This window comes from Schistocerca cancellata, chromosome 3, assembly GCF_023864275.1.
Source record: "Schistocerca cancellata isolate TAMUIC-IGC-003103 chromosome 3, iqSchCanc2.1, whole genome shotgun sequence".
NCBI lineage: Eukaryota > Metazoa > Arthropoda > Insecta > Orthoptera > Acrididae > Schistocerca > Schistocerca cancellata.
Window position 1 is genome coordinate 397,364,732 of NC_064628.1, and position 24,409 is coordinate 397,389,140.

Sequence of the window (24,409 nt, forward strand, 5' to 3'; positions counted from 1 at the left end):
TTAAATCATGAAATTAACAAATATAAGTATGCAAACAATACTTTTGACAAAACAGTTAATTACTTTGGAATTAATTAAGGGCTGGTTTTGCTAACATGTTTCCGATTAGAGCCAAATAGATACTTTAAGAATTCTAGCATTTCCTTTTCAAAATGTTTACAACTATTACAGAATTTATATTTGTTTATATGTCAACAATAGAATTTAAGTTACGAAACAATTACTGATTGCACACTATAATGAAAGATACTAACTAGGAATAATCAAAATAAATTAGAAAACGAATTACATACATAAAACTAAGCACAAAATTAGATTTGGTGTTATATTCTTTAAAACTGAGGTCCAACCTTTTTCTTTTATTAAAATGCAGATTATACTCACATATGTTAGTGGTAATTAATTAAAAAATGAAACAATGAATTTCAAGGAGGCAGATGGCAAAACAAGAGGGGACATAAAAATATCCCAGCTCGCTACGTCGCGCCCTCTTGTTTTGCCATCTGCCTCCTTAAATTCGTTTTTTCACTTTTAACTAATAACCATTAATATACGTGACTGTAATCTGCATTTTCATGAAAGAGAAAGATTGGCCCTCAGTTTTAAAGAATATAACACAAGATCTAATTTTGTGCTTAGTTTTATGTATGCAATTGAATTTCTAATTTATTTTGACTGTTCCTAGTTAATACTTTCATTATAGGGTGAAATCAGTGATTGTTTTGTAACTTAAATTCTATTGTTGATGTATAAACAAATATAAATTCTGTTCTAATTATAAACATTTTGAGGAACAACTAATTGTATTCTTAAAAGATCTATTTGGCTCTATTCGAAAAAATGTTAGCAAAGCCAGCCCATAATTAATTCCATAGCAATTAACAGTTTTGTCAAAAGTATTGTTTGCATAACTATACATGTTAATATAATGATTTAAACAAATAATTCAGCCTAACTCTTGCAGTAGAAGAAAATCTTAAAAAGAACCAATATTTCAATGTATTCAGTTAATTTAATGAGTTAAGTTTTCATTGTAATTTCTGTAAATTAGACTTCAAACAATATGTAGTTTCAGTATCTATTATTGTGAGAATATATAAGGGCCCGATTTTTGGTGCAGAGACAGTTAGTCCACAGTCGAGTTTCAGACAAGAAACCTGTGTTGGTTAGATCAACAACAATGCATCAACTTAACTGTGATATAAGTGTAACACAATTAGGCCATTTGTTAAAACAATGACGCTGTCTGTTCCATGCGTACCTTTTTATTCTTCAAGAAATGTGAACTATGTGGTTAGGCTATTATTGCTCGTAGATGTTCAACAGGAAACTATTGTAGCAGTATGTGGATGCTCACCTGCACCCTATTAATGACGTTTATCAAAAGTTAAACAATAGTGCACTGGCCATATAACTGTGTATTATTGGGGGGTTGTGAACAGCGAAAGTAAAGTACTGTGAAATGCAAATGTGCACCTGTCGTCTACTGTTGTACTTCTACAACCCATTTTTCAGCCAGTGTAGCAAGCAATGCAGTTCGTTGACACCGAGGAAAACAAACAAAGAAAAAAAGAAGTCAAACCGCCACAACCTCTGTTATGGTAGCACCCCCCACCCCACACATGCTTTTTTCCATTACCAAATTAACTATTCCTTGTGCCTCAGGATTTGTCCTAACAAACAAATTCCTTATATTAGTCAACTTTTGTCATAACTTTTCTTGTCTCCCCAGTTCTATCCAGTATCTCCTCATTAGTTACTTAATCTACCTGTCTAATCTTCAGCATTCTTCTGTAGTGCCCCTTTTCAAAAGCTTTTATTCTGTTGTTGTCTCTTCGGTTTATCATCCACATTTCACTTCTGTGTAAGACTGCACTCCCCATTAATGCTTTCTGAAAATACTTTCTAAAGTGATCCCTAGACATCAGTAATATTGTGCAATATTATTGATGTTCAACCTACACTTGTAATGTTCGCCTGCTCAGTGTCGATGTACTGCATTGTTATACTGGCTGAAAAAATGGGGGGGGGGGGGGGGGGGTGGAAGATCAACACTGACTACTGTAAATGATGTAGCCGACAGTTACACAGTTGCGTTTCACAGTTCTTTACTCTCACTGTTAACAGCCCCCCCAATATTACACAGATATATGGCGAGGTCACTATTGATAATATTTTATAAGCCTCATTAATAGCTTGCAGGCAGGTATCAGCATACTGCCACAGTAGTTTACCATTGAACATCTATGAATAGTAAAAACCTAACCACACAGTTCTTCCAGAATAATACGGTACATGTTTAGATTAGATTAGATTTACTTTCATTCCAATTGATCCGTAGTGAGGAGGTCCTCCTGGATGTGGAACATGTCAGAAAAACAACAATACATGACAAATATTTACAACTAAAACAAATAAGCTAATGTACCATTCCACAGGTCCCAAGTGGAATGATCGTCATTTTTTAATGAACACTAAGAGTCATTTTACAAATACTAATGCACTGAATTTAAAATAAAAAAGTTTTTTATTTATTTATAAGGTAATAAACATGTAATACAACTACTGTAATACTTATTTACAATGAACACATTACTGCACTGAAATGGTGCAGAAGTTAGATTATACTTACACACACACACACACACACACACACACACACACACACACACACACACACACACACACACACACAAATTTTCAGTGAACACATTACTGCACTGAAATTGTGCAGAAGTTATGTTGTACTTATATACAAATCAGTTGGTTTTACTAAGAAATTCATCAATGGAGTAGAAGGAGTTGGCCACCAATAAATCCTTTAGGCTTCTCTTAAACTGAATTTCATTGGTTGTTAAGCTTTTGAACAGACACTGTCATTATTTTAACATACAGATTATTTGTGTTGCACTAATCCCACTGTTAAGTTAATGCGTTATTGTTACACTAACCGATACAGACTTCCCATCTGAAAATCGGCTGTGGACTGATTGTCTTGGGACCAAAAATCAGGCCTTTATATATCCTCACAACAATAGATACCGAAACTATACATTGTTCGATGTTTAATTTACACAAATTATAATTAAAGCATAACTAATTCAATTAATGAAATACATATAAAAATTCTTTCTTTTTAATAGTTTCTTCTTCCACAATGGCTAGGCCAAATTATTTGTATAAATAATGAAATTAACTGATAGTTATACAAACAATATTTTTGACAAACCAGGTAATTATTTTGGAATTAATCAAGGGCTGGCTTTGCTAATATGTTTCCGAATAGAGCCAAATAAATACTTTAAGAACCTAGTAGTTCCTCTTCCAAATGTTTATAAATAGTACAGAATTTATATTTGTTTATAAGTTAACAGTAGAATCTAAGTCACGAAACAATTACTTATTTCACCCTATAACAAAAGATATTAACTAGGAATAGTCAAAATAAATTAGTAAGTTGATTATATACACAAAACTAAGCACAAAATTAGATGTGGTGCTATATTTCTTAATAAAGAGGGCCAACCTTTCTCTTTTATGGAAATGCAGATTATGTTGACAATAAAGGTGCTGGTGCTGTGGTGATTGCTCTACTCTGTTAGAAACAGAAAAAAGTGGATGAAAAATTGAGTCCAGGAGCATCAAAGACGATTCACAGAAACTGGGAGAATTGAGGTTGAGGTTGAATGGAAAAACAGATTTATCGTAACTTCTTATGTATTGATGTTCCAACATTTAATAAATTACTGGAAAAGGTTATCAACATACATAGGCATCCCCACACAATGGCACTTGCCACCCTCCCTCCCACCCTCTGGAGTATGGTGTTTTAAATAATTACAAAATTCTTACACACTTCTGGAAGTGATTTCTCATGATTCTACTAAATTTGTCGTTTAGCCAAATGTAGCACTACATGGCTAATCGCAATGAGACAATGCTGTGGCTTCAGCTATTGCTGTGTAATCATCTTTTTGTTTTTTTAAGTAACAAAGTAATGTACCTGTTACAAATATTCAGTGGATAACCGTGAGTCCCCTGGGATGTAATGTTTGTTTTGTGTCATCAATAAAATGTAGTTCTTGTGGAATGATGCATATGAGAACTCATTTAGATCAAAAATGGCAATTTTAGAGTCTAGCTCCCCCACGCACCCAAGATACATTTCTGCAATGTGAGACCTTTACTTTTCCCGGCAAATTGAATGTTCAAATAACTTATGGGTTTGCTGCCAGGTGACGTTGTCGAACACCACCGATATTTCGACAGGAGCACACCCTGCCTTGAGAATGGCAGGGGTTGCTCCTGTCGAAATATCGGCGGTGTTGGACGACATCGCCCGGCAGCAAACCCATAAGTTATTTGAACATACATTTCTGCAGTGTCCCATATCCTCTCCATGATTAAAAAACAAAATTCTATGATGAGAGATATAATTCTACCAGTTCAGTGCTTATCTATCTATTATGCTATGATATCTTCCCACTGGAAGGTCTTTCAAAGACTTCAGACTTACTGGGAAAAATGAAGTGATTGTATGATATTGGTGGCTGGGAGTCCCCATCTAGGGAAGTTTGGCCACCAAGTTGTAAATCCTTTCAGTTGACACCACATTGGGCAACTTGTGTGTCGATGATGATGGCAACAACACAACAACCAGTCCCTGAGTGGAGAAAATCTCCGACACGACCAGGAATCATACATATCTGGGCCTCCTGCACAGCAGTCAGATGTGCTGACCAATCGGCTAAGGAGGTGGACAGTTTACAGGAGGCAGTTTCAGTCTAAAGTATCTGAGAAATAGTTACAGAAATGTGTCATGCAATAATGCATGCACTAAATGATTATATTCGGCTAGGTAATGTAGACACACACATAAATGTCTGTGTATAATTTTATTAATAATTTTGCATTTATTAATTTTTTAAAACTTCAGCATTTGTGGCCTTTCCCCATATTTTCTGAACAACAAGTCTTATGATTCAGTCTCCAACTCTGTGTTTTTGTACTCATCTTCCCTTACATTGCACAATACCAGCAATGATTCGTACATTTTGATGCACTCTAGTCAAAGTGCTGCTTGGTCTTGTTTGGAACTCATTTACAACACCATGACAGCAACAAACAGTGAACACACTGATATTCACAGTCTGTAGCATGTGAGAGACTGTCAAGGATATTGTCAATAAGACCTGCAGACGGTACAATATTTCCCAGCAATGCAATATATTTCAGATGTTTTTGATGTTCTCAATATTGTTGCAGAACCTCTCAATATCACCCCTACACATTGATCATTATTGCGCATCACGAAATATTGCGCAATATTTTGACTATTTGGGGGGAGGGGGGGTGCTTGACAATTAAATTTATATTGCATGTTAAATGTATTTGTCTTTTTCAAAAAGCTTTTCTTGCTTTCGCTAGCCTATGTGTTATATCCTCTTTACTTCTGGCATCATCTGTTACTTTCCTGCCCAAACAGCACAACTTGTCTACTAATAATAGTGTGTCATTTTATAATCTAATTCTCATAGCATTATCTGACTGGGTTTATTTTTCTTGATCTTTGTGTTATAACCTGCAGGGCTTGGACAAAAATATGGAAACACCATGAGAAATGCGTGCTTGTACATAAGTGCACATGCTGGCCATGCTTGCAGGTTGTGCTATTATATTTGACAATGAACAGCACCTGTGGTAATGTCCTCAAAATGTTGCAAGTGTGAGTCATGGTCAGAACAATGTCCTCTGTAGTTTAAGATACATGAATTCATATGTGGGAAAACTTGTTGCTTGTACGATGGGTGCATCCATAACTGAGGTAGCCAAAGTGTCTGGTGTTTCAAGAGGCACTGCATACAGAGAAAGCAGTAAAACGTCACCCACTAAGTCATAATGTGAGTGAAAGTGTGTGTTGACCGATCGTTACAGTCGGTCATTGAAGAGTATTGTGTTGAAAAATAAAAGGACAACAGTTGCAAAAGTCGCTGCATATCTGACTGTCAATCACGTGAACCCCTTCAGCACCAAACAACACGAAAGGAGCTTCAGAAGCAGGGAATTAAAGGGCAGACTGGAATCCAAAATCACTCGTAAGTAATGTGAATGCCCATAACAGGGGAGGTGATGCTGAAGCCATAAGACTTGGACTGTGGAGCAGTGGAAGAATGTCATTTTTTGGATTAGTCTTGTTTCACACTGTTTCCAATTTCTGGCGAAGTTTATGTCCGAAGGCTAAACTGGTGAAGGTTTATTGATGATTTGAGCAGCCGTATTGTGGTGCTCCATGGGCCCGCTTGGTTACTCTGCAGTGTCACATTACTGCCAAGAATTACACTACTATTGTTGTTGATGAGGTTCATCCCATGGTACAGTGTTTGTCCCCAGTGATGATGCTGTGTTCCAAGACAACAGGGTAATGTTCACACAGCTCGCATCATCCAGTACCGGTTTTGTGAGCACGAGGATGAATTGTTGCGCCTCTCCTGACCACCGCTGTCATCAGATCTCAATATTGTTGAGCCTTTGTGATCTACTATTGAGAGAAGTGTGTGAGATAGCTATCCATCTCAATCATCATTATCTGAATTTGCCATTATTTTGCTGGAAGAGTGGTATAAGATTCTTGTGGAAACCATACAGGACTTGTATTTATCCATTCTGATATGTGTAGTGTAACATACCACTTTGGTGAAGTGTTGAGTTGTACACCATTTATCAAGCTCATGAATGATGATTGTCACCACAAAAGTTATATTTAAGTAACAAGTTAGTACAGAATGCTGTATGGATATTTTTCACCTGAGCTTGTAATCTGCAGTTAAATGGACACAGCCCATCTGCAAGCTAAGTGGGTGATAGAAATGTTACGTCGCTTTGTGGTACCTGCAGTTTGGACAGTTTATTCCATGTTGTCGACTCCTGCGTCAGAGGTACAGCATGCTCCACAGAAGAAAGACATCAGTGACAATCACAATGATGTCACTGACATCTGGAGGATCTTCGATGTCATTCGTTAGATGTCATTCGAGAGAGAATGAATGTCAATTACTACTGGCCAAAATTTTGTTTAGCACATGTAATGATACAGCTCTGTTGTCATAAAGTATTGTATGAGGAGTTCAACTATTGTATCAAATAGTTCAGTATATTCATATTAACGAAGAAGGCCTCTATGTCATTTATTGGAAAGTTGAGATTTATAAGAGTCCTTTTCAACTTTCAGCTCAGAAGAAGTTGCAGGAGGATGTGGCGAAGATTACATTCATGACAACATGCACAGTTATTCTGATTTTGCAGTTCAAACAAATAAGGTCAGAATTATTAATTACCAGCAACTGGAAATTTATCCATGAGTGTATCATGTCCTGTCTCACATGAAATGAGACTGAGTGCAGAACCATAGCATTTCTGCCTTATCGACAAATGTCAACATCTAAAATTATGATGAAGTGCAAAAGCAATTGATATCACTACCACATCAGAATTTTGAAATGATTAGAGTGGCCCATGAGCAGTTATTGAAATCCTTCAGTTACAGTTATACAATTATGACAGAATTGTGGTAGTCCATGAGTCAGAAGATTTTTATCTGCGACACCAGGGGGATTTGGTTGTGTCAGTCCAATGGTGACTTAACAGCAACCGTTGCAGATTACATCTGCAGATTGTCAACTGACAGTATTGGCTTCAGCTGTAACAGTATTGGCTTCAGCTGTACCCCAGCTTCCAGCCAAACAGCATCAGTCCTGCAGCTTTCCAGTGGTATCTCAGCCTGACAAACTGTATTCAGTCACCATTGAAATGTCGTTGTCATTGATTGTACTAGTGTGGGGTAAACTGCGAGCGATTTAATAACTGAAGTTTGTATGTATTGTACAGCGCTGTGTTCAACAGTGTTAAAGTAATAGGTCAGGTTTAATTATGAATGTATTTTGCTGTTATTGTATGACAACGGTTATGAGAGATATGGAGTCGAATGTACCAGAGTGATTTAAAACGTTCAATGCACAATTGAGTACTGATATAAAGAAAGCAAATACAGATTTCGAAAAGGAGCCAAGTGCTTGGTTATACACTACTAACGTTATTATAAAAACCCAGGTGGATGAACTAACTACTAGAATAGATAGCCAGCATATTAAAATTGAGCTCCTATTTCTGAAATACAAACAATGAATACCAAAATCAAACAACATATAATTTCATCTCACAGAGAACACTTAGAGGTAATTGATAGCTTATCAAAATTAAAATCTACCATTGTAATGATATTGAGGATGTTACATTTGTGTATGTATGTGTGTGTGTGTGTGTGTGTGTGTGTGAGAGAGAGAGAGAGAGAGAGAGAGAGAGAGAGAGAGAGAGAGAGAGTGCATTCTACTGACAAAGGCTGTGGCCAAAAGCTATATGTGATTGTCTTTTAATTGTGTCTGCATGCAACTTGATGTGTCTTCTTTATGGCAGATAGTAACTGTCTTTTCCTACATTGTTAATGTCATATACTGTTAATCGGACTTTGCAGTTCAAATATATGAGATCAGAATTATTAATGGTGACTGGAAATTTATCCATGAGTGTACAAACATCACATAACATATGAAATAGCACCTCATAAGGAGGGGGGCCCAGTGATGGGATCAACTTTTTGAGACCATCTATACAGCAATGTATGTCAAGATCCCAGCTATAACATCTTTTAACCATTTACTCTGGTGGGACCCCCTTTGTGAGTTATTGAAGAAAAAAAAAAAGAAAGGAATTTTGCGTGATGCTCGGTAGCATTGAAAAAGTTGTCACATTGACTGTTTGTGTGGTGTAGTGTGGTGTAATCGATAGGATGAGGCTTTCATGTGCAGAAGGTCATGGGATTGAATCTCGTCAGGTACTTTAAATTTCTTTTATTTTTCAGTTTTTATTGAAATTACTTTGATCATTATTTTTATTCAAGTAATTGATTTAAATGCATTTTTTTTATTTCTATTCCTTTGCCACACCATTTTAATCTCCGTATCAACTTCTTCATTTGCTCTCTCTTTTTTCTTCCTATCATTATTTTTCTGGTAGAAATCTTTGTTCATGTGATTTTAATTTGTTTTACATATTAATTTCGATTCAAGTTGTTTTCTTTTATCGCCTTATTTTTCATCCATGTTATTGCATTAATTATTTCTGTTCTTCATTTTGCTTGAATTTTGTTTTACTTATAATCCCTTATTTCATTCAAATCTTCATCTGTGTCCATTTGCCCACAGTGCATCAGGAATTTAGGCTACATTTTAAACGTTTATACAACAATTACCATCCAAAAAAATGCACATCTCCCAACGAAAATACATTTTTGACGCCATTGCACAGTCATTATAAATAGATAATTTCCTCTTTTGTTTTTTAACTGACAGGTTAACATTTTCAGGTATTTTAATATTATAATAGACAAATATGAATAAATTCAGATTCACGAGCATTCCAAGTGGAAAAAGAATTGTATAAAAGAAAGTACAAATGAAAAACTTCAAATGATGATTAAAATTGTTTGACAAAGAAATAGACATCAAAAATTACATTTAAACCAGTTCATTAAATAAAAATAGTGTTCAAAGTCATTTTGATAAAAAATTAAAAAATTTAAAGCCCCTGACAAGATTTGAATTCACAACTTCAGCTCATGAACACCGTACCCTACCCATTACACCATGCAGCCAGGGTACAAAATTCTTTTCTTTTAAAGTTATTGAGTGTCACATAATATTCTGTTTTTTTCCATTACTCACAAACAAGGGCTTACCAGGATGAATGGCTGCAGGGTGTGATAACTGGGATTATAACCTACATCGCCATATCTATGGTTTCAGAAACTCGATCTAAATGAGGGGACCTCTACTTGTCAGATGAAAGGAAACTGTTTTGAATGCCAACAGTTTTCCTACACCATATTAGGCATGGTAATGTGTTGCATTTGTTGTGTTCCCATATTTTTGCACAACCTCTGTATTTTCAGGAGACTAACTGTTCTCTTCAACTGACTTTCCTAGTCCTTGTCATCAGCAAACCTTAAACTTTTAATTTCTCCCTGCTGAACTATAATTCCTTTTCAGGTTTCTCTTTATCTTCCGTAATTGTTTGTTCATTACATGGACTGAATGCCATGGCAGATAGGCTACAGCCCTTGCTCATCCCATCTCTGTTACTGCCTCCATTCCATGTCCTTTGACTCTCACAACTTGTTTTGTTTCTGCACTAGCAGCAGAGAGAGCCTTTAGCTTCCAAAGACTGTATTCCTGTCAACAATGTTGAAACATTTTTCTAAACTACAAATAATATAAATGTATATTCGACTTTCTTCACTCTGTCTTCTAAGATTAGTCATAGGGTCAAGGTCAGCATTGCCTCTCATGTTCTTGCATTTCTCCAAAACTCAAATTTATCTTCCTCTGGATTGGTTTGCAGTAGTATTTTTTAATTGTGACATGTTTAGGGATGATGATGATGATGATGATGCGAATACAAAATTTGCATGATTCAATGTTTCTTTTTAAATGCATCTTGCAATGTGCCAGTACTTTTTGTATAACAAAATGTAACAGAATACATGGCACTTGGTGATAAAAGAATTCCATTCAACTGTGTAATACTCAAACCTGAAAATGAGCTTCCATCAATCCAAAATATTGTGTATTGTAGAAATATCATTACAGTTTTGCTGTTCTGTCTGCTGAACTACTATACTTTTAAAAGTTCTTCCTTTCTTTCAGGCTGTCTAGTTCAGCAACCATATACAGAACATTAGAAGACAGTCTTGTTTGTAACTTAATCTTTTATTAATGATGTGTTTTGCCTTCACATTATCTTATAATGTTTCTTTGAAAACATTTTAAAAACCACAAAACGACTCTGTGCTCGACTGAAGCACTCATCAAATTGGGTGTCTGCAGGTTCATCTGATTCGACACATGCTTTAATCTAGCACAAAGCCTTTTTATCATTTTTACAATGAAGTAAAAGCAAAATTAAAAGAAAAAGGTATTAAGATAATCTGAACATGCCCCATGAAAATTAAACATGTCATTAATAAAAGATTGAGTTACAACCAAGATTGTTTTTAATTTGAATAATTTACTCTAATTATTTTGTTGTTTACACAATTCATGCACTACAGTATTTACTGTAGTTTTCAATCTGCCTGCTTTTCACATGTAATTTTATGTTGTATTATTCTTAATTACAGGTTTATACAATGCTCTCACGTCCGAAGGGTTATGCTCTCATTATAAATAATATACAGTTCCTAGAAAATATTGAACCAGAAAGACGTGGAGCTGAAATTGATGAGAGGAACTTGAAAGACCTTCTGGAAGGTTTAGGGTATGATGTAACAATCTACAATGACCTGTGTTACAAGGTTAGTTCTATTGTTGAAAGACTTTGTCAACATCATCGTATTACTATTATTGCTACTGGAGTTCCCCCTCCTCCTCCTCCTCCTCCTCCTCCTCCTCCTACTACTACTACTACTACTACTACTGCAAATAATAATAATAGTAATAATCTTTCAGATGATACAGCAGAGCAATCAGTAATCCTTTTCTTGCAGATTTTATAAGGCAAATCCAAATTTCTGGTAGTGCCTAGCCATTATCAGTGCACCATTTCATAGTGTCAATTCGTGTTCTAGTACATCAGTTCCCTGTTGTTTGGGCTTCTGTCACAGTTCGTTCAAGAGTTTTTAAAAAAGCTGACAGAAGCCCAAACAACAGGGAACTGATGCACTAGAACATGCATTGATACTATGAAATGGTGCATCGATAATGGCTAGGCATTAGCTAAAATCTAGATTTGCCGAATAAAACCTGCAAGAAAGGGACAACTGATTGCTGTGCTCCATAATTTGAAAGTTGTTGCTGCTGCTGCTGCTGCTTATTTTCTGTCATTCTCATCTTCCATTGCCTACTTCTACCATACTTCTAGCATACTTGTGCTTCTTATATTCAATAATGTGCTATGGCATAGTATTCTGGAGTGACACGCCAGTATTGAAAAAATATTCACTGCTCAGAAAATTACAGTTTGAATAATGTGCTGAACGTAACTGAAACTCGTACACAATCTTTAATCTGATTTGATTTATTCATCCAGGCACTATCTCACAATGATATGTGATTTGTCATCATGCTGCTGCTGCTGTTGCTGTACTGTCGCTGTCGCTGTTGTGGTCTTCAGTCGTAAGACTGGTTTCATGCAACTCAAATCTTTATCCAGTGCTGAATATGTCGCTAAATATGTATTCACTTTGCTTGACATAAGGTGTCAGGTATTCTGCCAGATTTCCACCAGAATACTCGACACCTGAAGATGTCAACAGACTGCCAGCAAAGTCAACAATTATATTCACTTTCCTGTCCACAAGTGATTTATTGACACATTCCAGGTTCAACCCATCATCAGATGTAACTCTGCACGCTAGTCTATCCTGTGCAATTTATGATCCTCTTATATTCCCCATTCAATTCCCCACTTTTGTTCAACTGCTCTTCCAAGTACTTTGCTGCCTCTGACAGAAACACAATGCCATCAGAAAACCTTAAAAGTTTTTATTTCTTCTCCCTGAATTTTAGTTTCTTCTCCAAATTCCTCATTGGCTTCCTTTGCTACTTGTTCAATGTACAGATTGAATAACACTGCAATGTACAGATTGACTAACACTGGGGAGAGGCTACACTATGACTCACTCGCTTCTCAGTTACTGCTTCCCTTTCATACCCTTTGGTTCTCATAACTGACTTCTTTACAAGCTGTGTATAATCTTTTGCATCCTGCATTTTACCCCTGCTTCCTTCAGAATTTCAAAGAGTGTATTCCAGTCAACATTGTCAAGTCTACAGATGTTGGTCCACACACAACAGTGCGTGATACCAGTATGTTCCAAAAATTCATGCACGAAAATGCTATTTTTCAGGGAGTCATATCTCAGGTTTATTGCTCACAGAGATAAGGGACAAGTGTTTTGAATATCCCTATGCCTAGTGACCATTTGTATACCTGTCAAAAGAATTGGCATATTGAGGCAGCTTATAAAAGCACCATTTGTTCATGGACAGTTCATGAGAAAATCCCAAAAAAACCATGATTTTTGGCACAAAAAATACCAGTCGTGGGGATGCTCACTTCTACATCTTCTATACATGTCAGTGTGTCAAAATTTTTGCTTTATGTTCTTAAGATGATATTCCTGGGAACTTCAAAAAAATTTTCAATATCATTATGCTTTACTGAAATCCAGAAGTTACTTATACACATAATAGCTGGTCTGCAGTGTAAAAATAGTTTTAACCGATGTAGTGAACACATGGTGAGGCATTTAGGGTCATCAAAAGTGTTCTGGGGCCACGAAACTATATTTTTATATACTTATATGGATATGGTGTCTGTTCTTTCGGACACGCCCGAAAGAACACACACCATTAGTGACCTGTAGCCATCTAGAATGAAATTAGAATTATATATTAATACCCTCAGCTGCTGATGGGCATTGATATACCGGTATATCACCGGGGGCAGGTGAAAATGTGTGCCCCAACTGGGACTCGAAGGAGATCCTGTCCCCGTTGATATATATCAATGCCCGTCAGCAGCTGAAGTTATTAATATATAATTCTAATTTCAAAGAATATTTTTAGTCGGCATTTTTTCAACAATAAGACTTTGTCATACTGCCTCCGTGATGGGCACTCAAATTTATGTAAATATGCCAAAATGGTACTGCAGTGATGAAAATTGGGTTAAAAATGGTTTTATCATGTCTGAAAAGAACTTAAAGAGACTGCCGAAAGTTATGTAAAACTGGAGATTCAGTAAAATACTTACCCTTGTAAGGTACAAATCATAAGTCGGGCATTTTCGATGAACTGTGATCGATGAGCAAAGTATCCAGAATAAATGTAAAGCAAACAATTTTGTGTTAACCTTATGTTCTGTGTACTTATTTGTTTTTTATATGAGTTGAAGTATGTAAATGTGTCAAAGTATATAAATAAAGTTTCAAAACTTTACTGACCTATAGACTTCATTTCTTAACAAGCAGCACACCCTGGTATAACAGGGAAAAGAAGGGAACCAGTGGAAAATGCTCCTGTCAGAGCACAAGAAAGGCAAATATGTTCCTCTTTATTAAAGGACTCTGACTGAAATGTGAAGTACCAGGCACCTCAATCCCGAACATACACATGCTTTTTTGTACTGGAAGAGTGTAGCAGAGAGAGAGCAGGGACAGGGGCGGGGGGGGGGGGGGGGGGGGGGGGGGGAGTGCCAGTAGGAGAGAGAGAGTGAGTGATGGAACCTAAAGAGAGAGGTGATATTGACAGTCAATCAGTGGCAGTGGGAGAAACGGAGAGAGAGAAATGGATAATATAGAAGCAGTGGGAGCAAAAGAGAAAGGTGACACTCATAATGAAAAATATGGATGAGTGAAGATGATAAATAGGCTTGGGGGGCCACACCCTTCCAGATGGCAAACTTTAACACTTATATATAGAGAGACAGTGGCAGTGGGACACACTATAAATCATTGGAAGAAAAAGGAAACGATGGGAGAGAGACATATACAGATAGTGGCAGTGAGAGGGAGATGCAGAGTGTGAAGGCCTAACTACAAAAAAGGTACTGAATAAAATGACTCAGAATGTTCTGTGTTAAAAGAGTGTGAATACGGTCACGTGCCAAAACTTTTGGTGAGGGAGGCAGAATGAGCATCGAAGCAGCTGGTTCCTTATTTTTCTGTCACTCTGTTAAAGAGAAATATATTCACCTTTTTATGTTCCAACACGAGCATTTTTCCACTAGTAAATGTAGTTTTACCATTTTCAACCTATTTTATATGCCATAAGGTCAGAATTGCTTTGCTTGTTTGTTTATTTTTCTGGAATCCAAACTAATCTTCCCTGCGATCAGCTTCTGCAAAGTTTTTTTCATTCTTCTGCATATGATTTGTGTTTGTGTGCATGTGCATGTGTTCCCTTGCGAACGAGGACTATTTTGTCTGAAAGCTTAAATGGTTAGCTGTCTTTCCATTGTGCCTGTCTGCAACTCAGCACCTCCTCTATGTAGTACATAGCAATCTATCATTTTCATAATACTATCACTTTGTGGTTTGTGTTAATCTTCTAATAGACAGTAAATGACGGTATCACCTGCAGACTCAAATTGTCTCCCGAGTCATTTGTATAGATCAGGAACAGCAGAGGGCTACAGAACTTCTTTGGGGAAAGCCTGATATCACTTCTTTTCCACTCGATGGCTTTCACCAGTTACTGTGAACTGTGACCATTCTGACAGAAAATCAGTCATACAACTGTTATGATGCTCCATAGATAAGCAAATTGATTGGAAGCTGTTTGTGAGGTACAGTGTCAAAAACCTTCTGGAAATTAGAAATATAGAATCAACTTGAAATCCTCTGGTGGTAGCATTCATTACTTCGTGTAAATAAAGGGCCAGTTGTGTTTTACAAGAACGATATTTTCTGAATGTGTGCTGACTGTGTCAACAGATTGTTTTCTTCAAGTATTCCATAATATTTGAGCACAGTGTATGTTCCAAAATCCTACAGCTGATCTATGTCAATGATATGTGTCTGTAATTCAACATATTATTACATTATTTTTATTATAACTACTGTGTACCATTTTAACCCATTATACTCACCAGGACCACAGGCGCACCATCTCTCCAACAGAAAAGCTATATTTAATTCAAAGTTCATCAGTGTATAGTGTTCTAATTGAAACCTATATAATTTGCTTGTTAAGTAATCCCTCATCTCTTGATAAATCACAAAATTCCTTCTTTTCATTTTTAGGAAATGGAAAGAAAAATAGAAGAATTTACGAAGCTGGAAGGCCATAAATCGGTGGATTCTTGTGTCGTTGCTGTAATGAGTCACGGTCGTGCAGGTCCTCTCGCAAACTCTACGAGTATCATCTGCTATGATGGGGGCCTGCGGGATGTCGAATGGGTGATTAGCAAATTTGACAATGCTAGCTGCCCGAACTTGCAAGGAAAACCAAAAATATTCTTTTTCCAGACCTGTCGGTAAGTTTTGTTGCTTATATTTTTACACCTTGTATGACAGAACATTCAGCCTTTTTCCCCAAAAGAGTTAATAATTTGTTTTGTGACTCTAATTTAATATCATCATTGTTTTTTAATATAATTTTTCATGTATTAATCTTCATTAATTGTCAGACTATAGTGCAAATTATTTTTGGCAGAGGAAATTGCACTGATAAAGGAGTGCCATCTCCACCTCTACCTAAGGAAATCCGCACATACACAGATGGAAAAGTGCAGAATACAATACGGAAAGTCTCAGATATGCTCATTGCTTTCTGTACTATCCCTGGTGTGTACTAATTACATAAAATTTTTGTATGTATATACTCTGTGTGGTAAAGATTGCTGATCATTATCAAAATTTCTGAAATTCAATTTACAGGTTATGTATCCCATCGAGATAAGTATCTTGGAACATGGTATATACAGACGATATGTCAGGTGTTCATGGAACATGCCTGCAATACAGACATCGAAGATATGCTGAAGATTGTAAGTACATGAACACCAGTGAATTTGCTGAATTTCCTAAATGTGTTTCAGTACAGAGTGCTAAATCTGATGAGAGATATAAGTCTTGAAAAACATAAACTGTGTAAACAGTGCTTCATAGCTTTCAGAAATTTAAAGAATGCACATTCAGTTTTTTTGCGGCATAAGGAATTGTCTACCTGTATTACGTTTCAAGCATTCCACTTGTGTGGCTACATGCATTAAAGAATGTCATTTGCAAACACATTGTGCTGACATGTAAAAATTTAGTTATCATATTATTATAATAATTATTAAACTAGTTTGTTCCATAAGACTATCTTCCGGTCAGCAAAAACAGTATGATACCATTTGATTACAAGATTATGATGACAAAATGTCAAAAAATATGGAACAGGCATCTGATACCATACAGATGTTTGACATATAGATATATCAATAGCACATATAAAAGTTGTATAACCAGTCGGTAACATGTATCACAATTGTTGTTTCATCACTATCAATGAACATTTATCAATTAAACAACCATTGGTTATAACCCCTGATGACGGTGATAGTGTCACAGCCATCGAAGGCTCAAGAATTTATTGTTGGTGTGCAAACCGTGCATGCACAAGCCCACACACACAAGTGCATGTGCACACACACACACACACACACACACACACACTCACACACACACACACACACACACACACACACACACACCATAAGCAAGCAAATGCTTAAGTCTCTATTTGTTGTTAACAAGTTTCTCTTCTTCAGAAACACTTTTATTGCCTTTGCCAGTCTACATTTTATATCCTTTCTACTTTGGCCATCATCAGCTATTGTGCTGCCCCTAGAATAAAACCTATCTACTAATTTAATTGTCTCACTTCTTAATGTAATTCACTCAGTATCATCTGATTTAATATGACTACATTCCATTATCCTTGCAGTGCTTTTGTTGATGTTCATCTTATATCCTCCTTTCAAGACACTGTCCATTCTGTTCAACTGCTCTTCCAAGTCCTTTGCTGTATCTGACAGAATTACGTCATCAGCAAACCTCAAAGTTTTTATTTCTTCTTCCTAAACTTTAATTCCCGCTCCAAATTTCTTTGGTTTTCCTTACTGCTTACTCAATGTATGAATTGAATAACATCAAATATAGGCTCTTACCCTGTCTCCCTTCCCAAACACTGCTTCCTCAGTGCTGCTGTCTAGTTTCCATAAAAGTTGTAAATAGCCTTTTGTACCCTCTAGTGTGCTCCTGCTATCTTCTAAGTTTCAAAGAGTATTGCAGTCAAAATTGTCAAAAGCTTTCTCTAAGTCTACGTTACATTCCATCCTTGATTTTCTGTTGTTTGATTATGCTATGAATGTAGGTTTGCCTTTCCTTAACCTGTCTTCTAAGATGAGTCGTAGTGTCAGTATTGCCTTGCGTGTTCCTACATTTCTCTGAAATCGAAACTGTGCTCTGTCAAATTCTTCTTGCTGTATCATATCTCCCACCTCATCTTCATCTACATCCTCTTCCATTTCTATAATACTGCCTTTAAGTTCATCTGTCTTCCCTAGACCCACTATAGACTCTTTCCATCTTGCAGCTTGCCCTTCTTTGCTTAGTACTGGTTTTGCATTTGAGATATTTATACAACTGCTTCTCTTTTGGTGGGGAAGCTTGCGTGCCTCAGCAATACAGACAGCTGTACCATAGCTGGAACCACAACAGAGGGTTGTATGTTGAGAGGCCAAACAAACATATGGTTCCTGAAGAGGTGCTGCACCTGTTTCAGTAGCTGCAGGGGCAACAGTCTGGATGATTGACTGATCTGGCCTTGTAACATCAACCAAAACGGCCTTGCTGCACTGATACTACAAATGGCTGAAAGCAAGGGGAAAGTACAGCCATAATTTTTCCCGAGGGCATGCAGTTCTACTGTATGGTTAAGTGATGATGGCATCTTCTTAGGTAAAATGTTCCAGAGGTAAAATATGCCCCCATTCGGATTTTCAGGTGGGGCTACTCAGGAGGATGTTGTCATCAGGACAAATAAAACTGGCATTCTATGGGATCAAGTGTGGAATGTTAGATTGTTTAGTCGGGCATGTATGTTACAAAATTTAAAAAGGGGAATTGATAGGTTGAAGACACATACATTGAGAATTAGTGAAGTTCAGTGGCAGGAGGAACAGTACTTCTGGTCAGGTTAATGCAGGGTTATAAATACAAAATCAGATGCAGGAGTAGGTTCAATAATGGGTAACAAAATAGGAACACGGGAAAGCTACTATGAACAGCGTAGTGAACACATAATTGTAGACAAGAGAGGTGTGAAGCCCACACGTACTGTATTAATACAAATTTATAAGCGAGTTAGCTTCACAGATGAAGAATATATTGAAGAAACATACGATGAGATAAAAGAAATTATTCAGATAGTTAAGGAAGACATAAATTTATTTGTGATGGAGGGCTGGAACTCAATAGTAGGAAAAGGAAGAGCAGGAAAAATAGTAGGTGAATATAGACTGGGGAAGGAATGAAATAGGAAGCCGCCTGATAGAATTTTGCACAGAGCATAATTTAATCATCGCTATCATTTGGTTTACGAATCATGGAAGAAGGTTGTGTGTGGAAGAGACCTGGAGACAGCAGAAGGTTTGAGGCTAATTAGAAAAGGGTAAAACAGATTTCAGAACCAGGTTTTATATTACAAGTCATTTGTAAGGCAGATGTGAAGTCTGACCACAATTTATTGGTTATGAAGTTTAAATTAAAAATGAAGAAATTCCAAAAAGATAGGAAGTTAATGAGATGGACCTGGATAAGTTGAAAGAACTAGAGGTGTTGAGAGTTTCAGAGGGAGCATTAGGCTGCAGCTGACTATTACAGGTGAAAGGAATATAGTAGAAGATGAATGGGTGGTGTTAAGAGATGAAATAGTGAAGGCAGCAGAGGTTCAAATAGGTAAAAAGACAAGGCCTGCTAGAAATCCTGGGATAACAATGGAGGTACGGAATTTAACTGATGAAAGGAGAAAATATAAAAATGGAGCAGGCGAAAGGGAATACAAACATCTAAGAAATGAGGTTGACAGGAAGTGCAAAATTGCTAAGCAAGAATGGGTAGAGGACAGATGTAAGAATTTAGAAGCATATTTCACTAGGCCAAAAATAGATACTACCTACAGGATAATTTAAGACTTTTGTAGAAAAGAGAAGTAGCTGTTTGAAAACCAGATGCTCAGATGGGAAACCCACTATCCCTTTGTTAAAGTAGCTGTTTCTTCAGCAGATATTAGGTGGATGGAAAGTAACATTTTTTTACAGTGGATTTAAACAGATAAATTATTAACACATTTTTATTTTTAATCAGTGACATAATCACCCTCATTATGAACAACCTTTTGCCATGAAATGTGTTCACAGTTTTGAATGTGGACAACCATCACCTGTATAATGGAATGACATGCTGGACTGGGTGTAGCGGCTCACCTACTTTTATTCTTCATTTGTTGTCCTTGGTGTCGATGTACTGGCTGAAAAAATAGGGGGTAGACATGCAGTACTGTCTACCGTAAATGATGCAGCTAACAGATGCACAGTTGCGTTTCACAGTCTTTTACTTTCACTTTTCACAACCCCCCCTCCCCCCCCCCCTCCAAATAATACACAATTACATATGACCAGTGCACTATTGTTCTAACTTCCCATAAGCCTCATTAATAGTTAGCAGGTGAACATCCACATACTGCTACAAGAGTTTCCTGTTGAACATCAATGAGCAGTAAAAACATAACCACATAATTCACAGCTCTTTTGGAATAATCAGGTAGGACTGGAGCAGACACTGTCATTGCTTTAACACAGGGCCTAGTTGTGTTACACTTATTTCACTGTTAAGTTGATGCATTGTTGTCATTCTAACCAACATAGGTTCTTCGTCTGAAACTCAGCCATGGACTGACTGTCGGACCCTTATATATCATCACAATAATAGGTACTTAAACTACAAATTGTTTGAAGTTAAATTTACAGAAATTACAATTAAAACTTAACTTACTGGTTCTTTTTAACAGTTTCTTCTACTACAAGGGTTAAACAGAATTATTTGTGTAAATGATGAAATTAACAAATATAGTTATGTAAACAATACTTTTGACAAAACTGTTAATTATCTTGGAATTAATTAAGGTCTGGATTTGCTAACATGTTTATGAATAGAGCCAAATAAATACTTTAAGAATACTACTATTCGTCTTCCATTCATTCATAATTATTATAGAATTTGTATTTGTTTATAAGTCAACAATAGAGTTTAAGTTACGAAACAATTAGTGATTTCACCCTATAATAAAAGATGCCAACTAGGAACACTTGAAATAAATTAGAAAATCAATTACATACATAAAACTAAGCATAGAATTAGATCTGGTGTTATAGTCTTTAAAACTGAGGGCCAGTCTTTCTCTTTTATGAAAATGCAGATTATATTAACATATGTTAATGGTAAATTGTTAAACATGAAAAAATGAATTTTAAGGAGGCATATGGCAGAACAAGAAGGGAAGTCAAAATATCCCAGCTTGCTTCGTCACACGGGACTCTGAGTCAGATTTCCCACTTATCGCGAGCAGTCGCCCTACCGTTAGGCTAACTTAGCATGACTCACAGCCCGACCCCAACTTCCATATGTTGTCAGCCATACGTCTACAACCTGCACTCGTACATCCACCATCAGGGTGGAGATTCTTCTGCAAAAGCTGGAATTCTCAGGAATTACATTTTACCTGCAAAAATCAGGGCAATCTCAGGGAATTGTGCATTTTTAACATTTTTTAAACTTAATTTTATTGAGTTTTATAAATGCCAAATTTTATAATACTTAATGTTTCAAAGTGTGTTAATTGTATGACTATTATTCCCTTTAAATTATCGATGTTTAAATACTGCAGTTGAACTACTGCTAATGTGTGGTATATAGCTCAACTGAGAAGAAACAGATGTCGTCACTGTGGTATGCTGTTGCTGCTGCTCTGTGTCGTCGTCCCCCCCCCCCCCCTCCCCCATTGGTGCACTCACCATTCATTTATCAGGAGCTTCTTGATACCATCTCCCTCCTCACACCTGGAATTCACAGGGAATTTGTGTTTTCCAAGTTCAAGTAGCACCCTGATTATGTATATTCCTGTATAGGGGAGGCATTTAATTGAAAGTCGCTTGCCCTGTGTCAGTGGATAAAGTGCCTGTGTTGTTCAGAAGTATGATGCAATGTTCCTTTGGACATACATATATGTCTGAAGGGACAGACCCTGCAGCGACTACAACCTTTATGAAATACATGAAATTTGTTCACCGTTACAACTATTGAACAACCATCAGCTGTATATTGGAATGACGACAATGAAAATTTGTTCTGGGCTGGGACTCAAACCTGGATTTCTCACTTACCACGAACGATCACCTTACCGTAGGCTATCCTAGCATGACTCACAGCCAGACCCAAGTTTGGTGAGGTAATATCCTCCAATCCAACTCATTAATTTTTTCCAGGGTTCATCTTGCACAGTGCGGTCTTGCATTAGGGTGTTGCAGAATAATGCCTTTTGTGTTGACACTTGCTGGGCACTTTTCACTTAAAATGAATTTACCTGATCCATTTGTTCACAGTAGAAGTCTGCATTCACATTTTGTCCACATTTCAGAAGTTCAAACTAAATTACCTTGTAAATACTCCACCAAATACGTAAAAGTGCCTTTTTGGGATGTAAACCTGGCTTAGCCATTGTGGTGTAATAAGGAAGTAGTTAATAAGGAGAGATATTTCTTTTTCTTGTGGAAAAAATTTATTAATCATTATTCTTTATAGTAAACAGTTCATAATATTTTTATCTTCTTATGATCTCAAAGATAAGATTATGCATGATTTACTTTTCAAAATGGAAAAGAGGCACTCTTTGGTGCAATATATTCAAAGTGATACCTTTATTTTTTTAATATGAAAAAAGTTCACCTCATCTTTGATCACTCTGCTTTTATCTAGGCTTAATGAGGGAGAAATAATAGTGTTATTGTTGTGATTTTATGTTGTAAGCCTTATTTTAAAATATAGTGTACTGAGATTCAAGAAGAATTGTGGACTACTTATTTGATAATTGGACCAGTTGCTTCGGATATGAGTTCACACGTGGTGAGAAAGAAAAGGAAAAACAACAAGAGATCATACGGATATCTGTATCACTATGTTTACATCTTCTTCTTCTTCTTCTTCGTACATTGGCACTACATTCCGGGATGGGACTTGGCCTCCTCAATAATTTTCTGTCATTGCTCTCTGGACTTTGCTGTGGACCTCCAGTTATGGCAACCGACTGGCAGTGTCCTCTCCTACCTCAGCACTCCATCTCAACCTAGGACATCCTCTTGCTCTTCTTCCTCCAGGTTCACTGCAGCAGGCTTTCCTTGCAGGATCTGTCTCATCGAGTTGCATTACATGTCCAGCCTATCTCAGTCTGCACAGCTTTACGAACTTTACCACATCATCCTCCTTGTAGCAGTCATAAAGTTTGTCATTTCTTTACCTTCTCCAGATCCCATTTTCATATACAGGTCCAAAAATCCTCCTCGGTCCATCTTCCCTGCACTCAGTTTTAGAGCCAAAAATGCGCTTTGTAGATCTCTAAGTGTTCTGCTCATTAATTCCAAGTCATCTGCATATCTTAGCAATTGTACAGACTTATAGTAGATAGTTCCTCTTGTCTGGATACCTGATTCGTGTACCACTTTTTCAAGCACCAGGTTGAAAAGTAGGCAGGAAAGCCCATCTCTTTGCCTTAGTCCAGTTCAAGTGAGAAACTGAGGTGATAGCCTTGACTGCACTCTCACAGTACACTGGGGATACTTTAGGGTGACCTCTATTTAACGCACCAATTTTCCAGGCACTCGAAATTCCCGCATTGCCTCATAAAGTTTGGCCCGGTTTATTGTGTCATGTGCAGATTTAAAGTCAATGAAAAGATGGTGCACACTAACATTGAATTCATTGGTATTTTCTATTATTTGTCGGAGAGTAAATACCTGGTTTACAGTTGACTTTCCTGGTCTGAACCCACATTTATAACTTCCAATAATATCTTCTACTAAACAGGATATTTGATAGTTCTTTATATATAATGTTTAAAAGTGTTATGCCTTTGTAGTTGCTGCATTCAAATAGATCTCCTTTCGTATGCACCAGACACCCTATCCCTACATTCCATTCTTCTGGTAACGCTTCCTTTTCCCAGATGACGCAAAAAATCTTGTAGATCCTACAATTTTGCTCAACTCCTCCAGCTTTCAATGGCTCAGATGTTATATTGTCAGTCCCTGGTGCTTTATTGTTCTTCAATCGAGCAATTGCTCTGTTCACTTCTCTTTGGGAAGGGGGAGGTACTATGGCATCATCTTCTGGAGGGACTGGGATATCTTCAGTAGGAGCCTCTGAAGCATCCAACAGTTCACTGAAATACTCTACCCAACACTTCAGTACCTCTTGGTCATCAGTTTAGTAGTGTCCCATTTTTACTTTTACACAGGTCTTTCACTATTAATTTTCTGATAAAATTTTCTAACATCATTTGTTTTTTCCATTGTCTCCAGTTCTTCAGTCTGCTTTCTTTCCCATTCCCTTTTCTTTCTCCGATGCAGTTTCTTCTCGTCTTTCCTTTTATCTTGATAATTTCTTACCGCTAAACAAGTATATGATTTCTCAAGCATTATCCTGTATGCCAGATTTTTCTCCTGACTTATTCTCTTACATTCTTCATCAAACTAG

At 36.8% G+C, this 24,409-nt stretch overlaps 1 protein-coding gene across 1 annotated transcript in view; it reads left to right on the forward strand.

Annotated features, from left to right (window-relative positions):
- LOC126175129 (caspase-2) overlaps positions 1–24,409 on the forward strand; it is a 77,162-nt gene that overhangs the window by 46,981 nt on the left and 5,772 nt on the right. The window contains exons 5-8 of the mRNA XM_049921683.1: positions 11,231–11,404; positions 15,857–16,089; positions 16,269–16,399; positions 16,493–16,602. Of these exons, the coding sequence (XP_049777640.1) occupies positions 11,231–11,404; positions 15,857–16,089; positions 16,269–16,399; positions 16,493–16,602 (648 nt within the window). The remainder of the gene's footprint in view (positions 1–11,230; positions 11,405–15,856; positions 16,090–16,268; positions 16,400–16,492; positions 16,603–24,409) is intronic.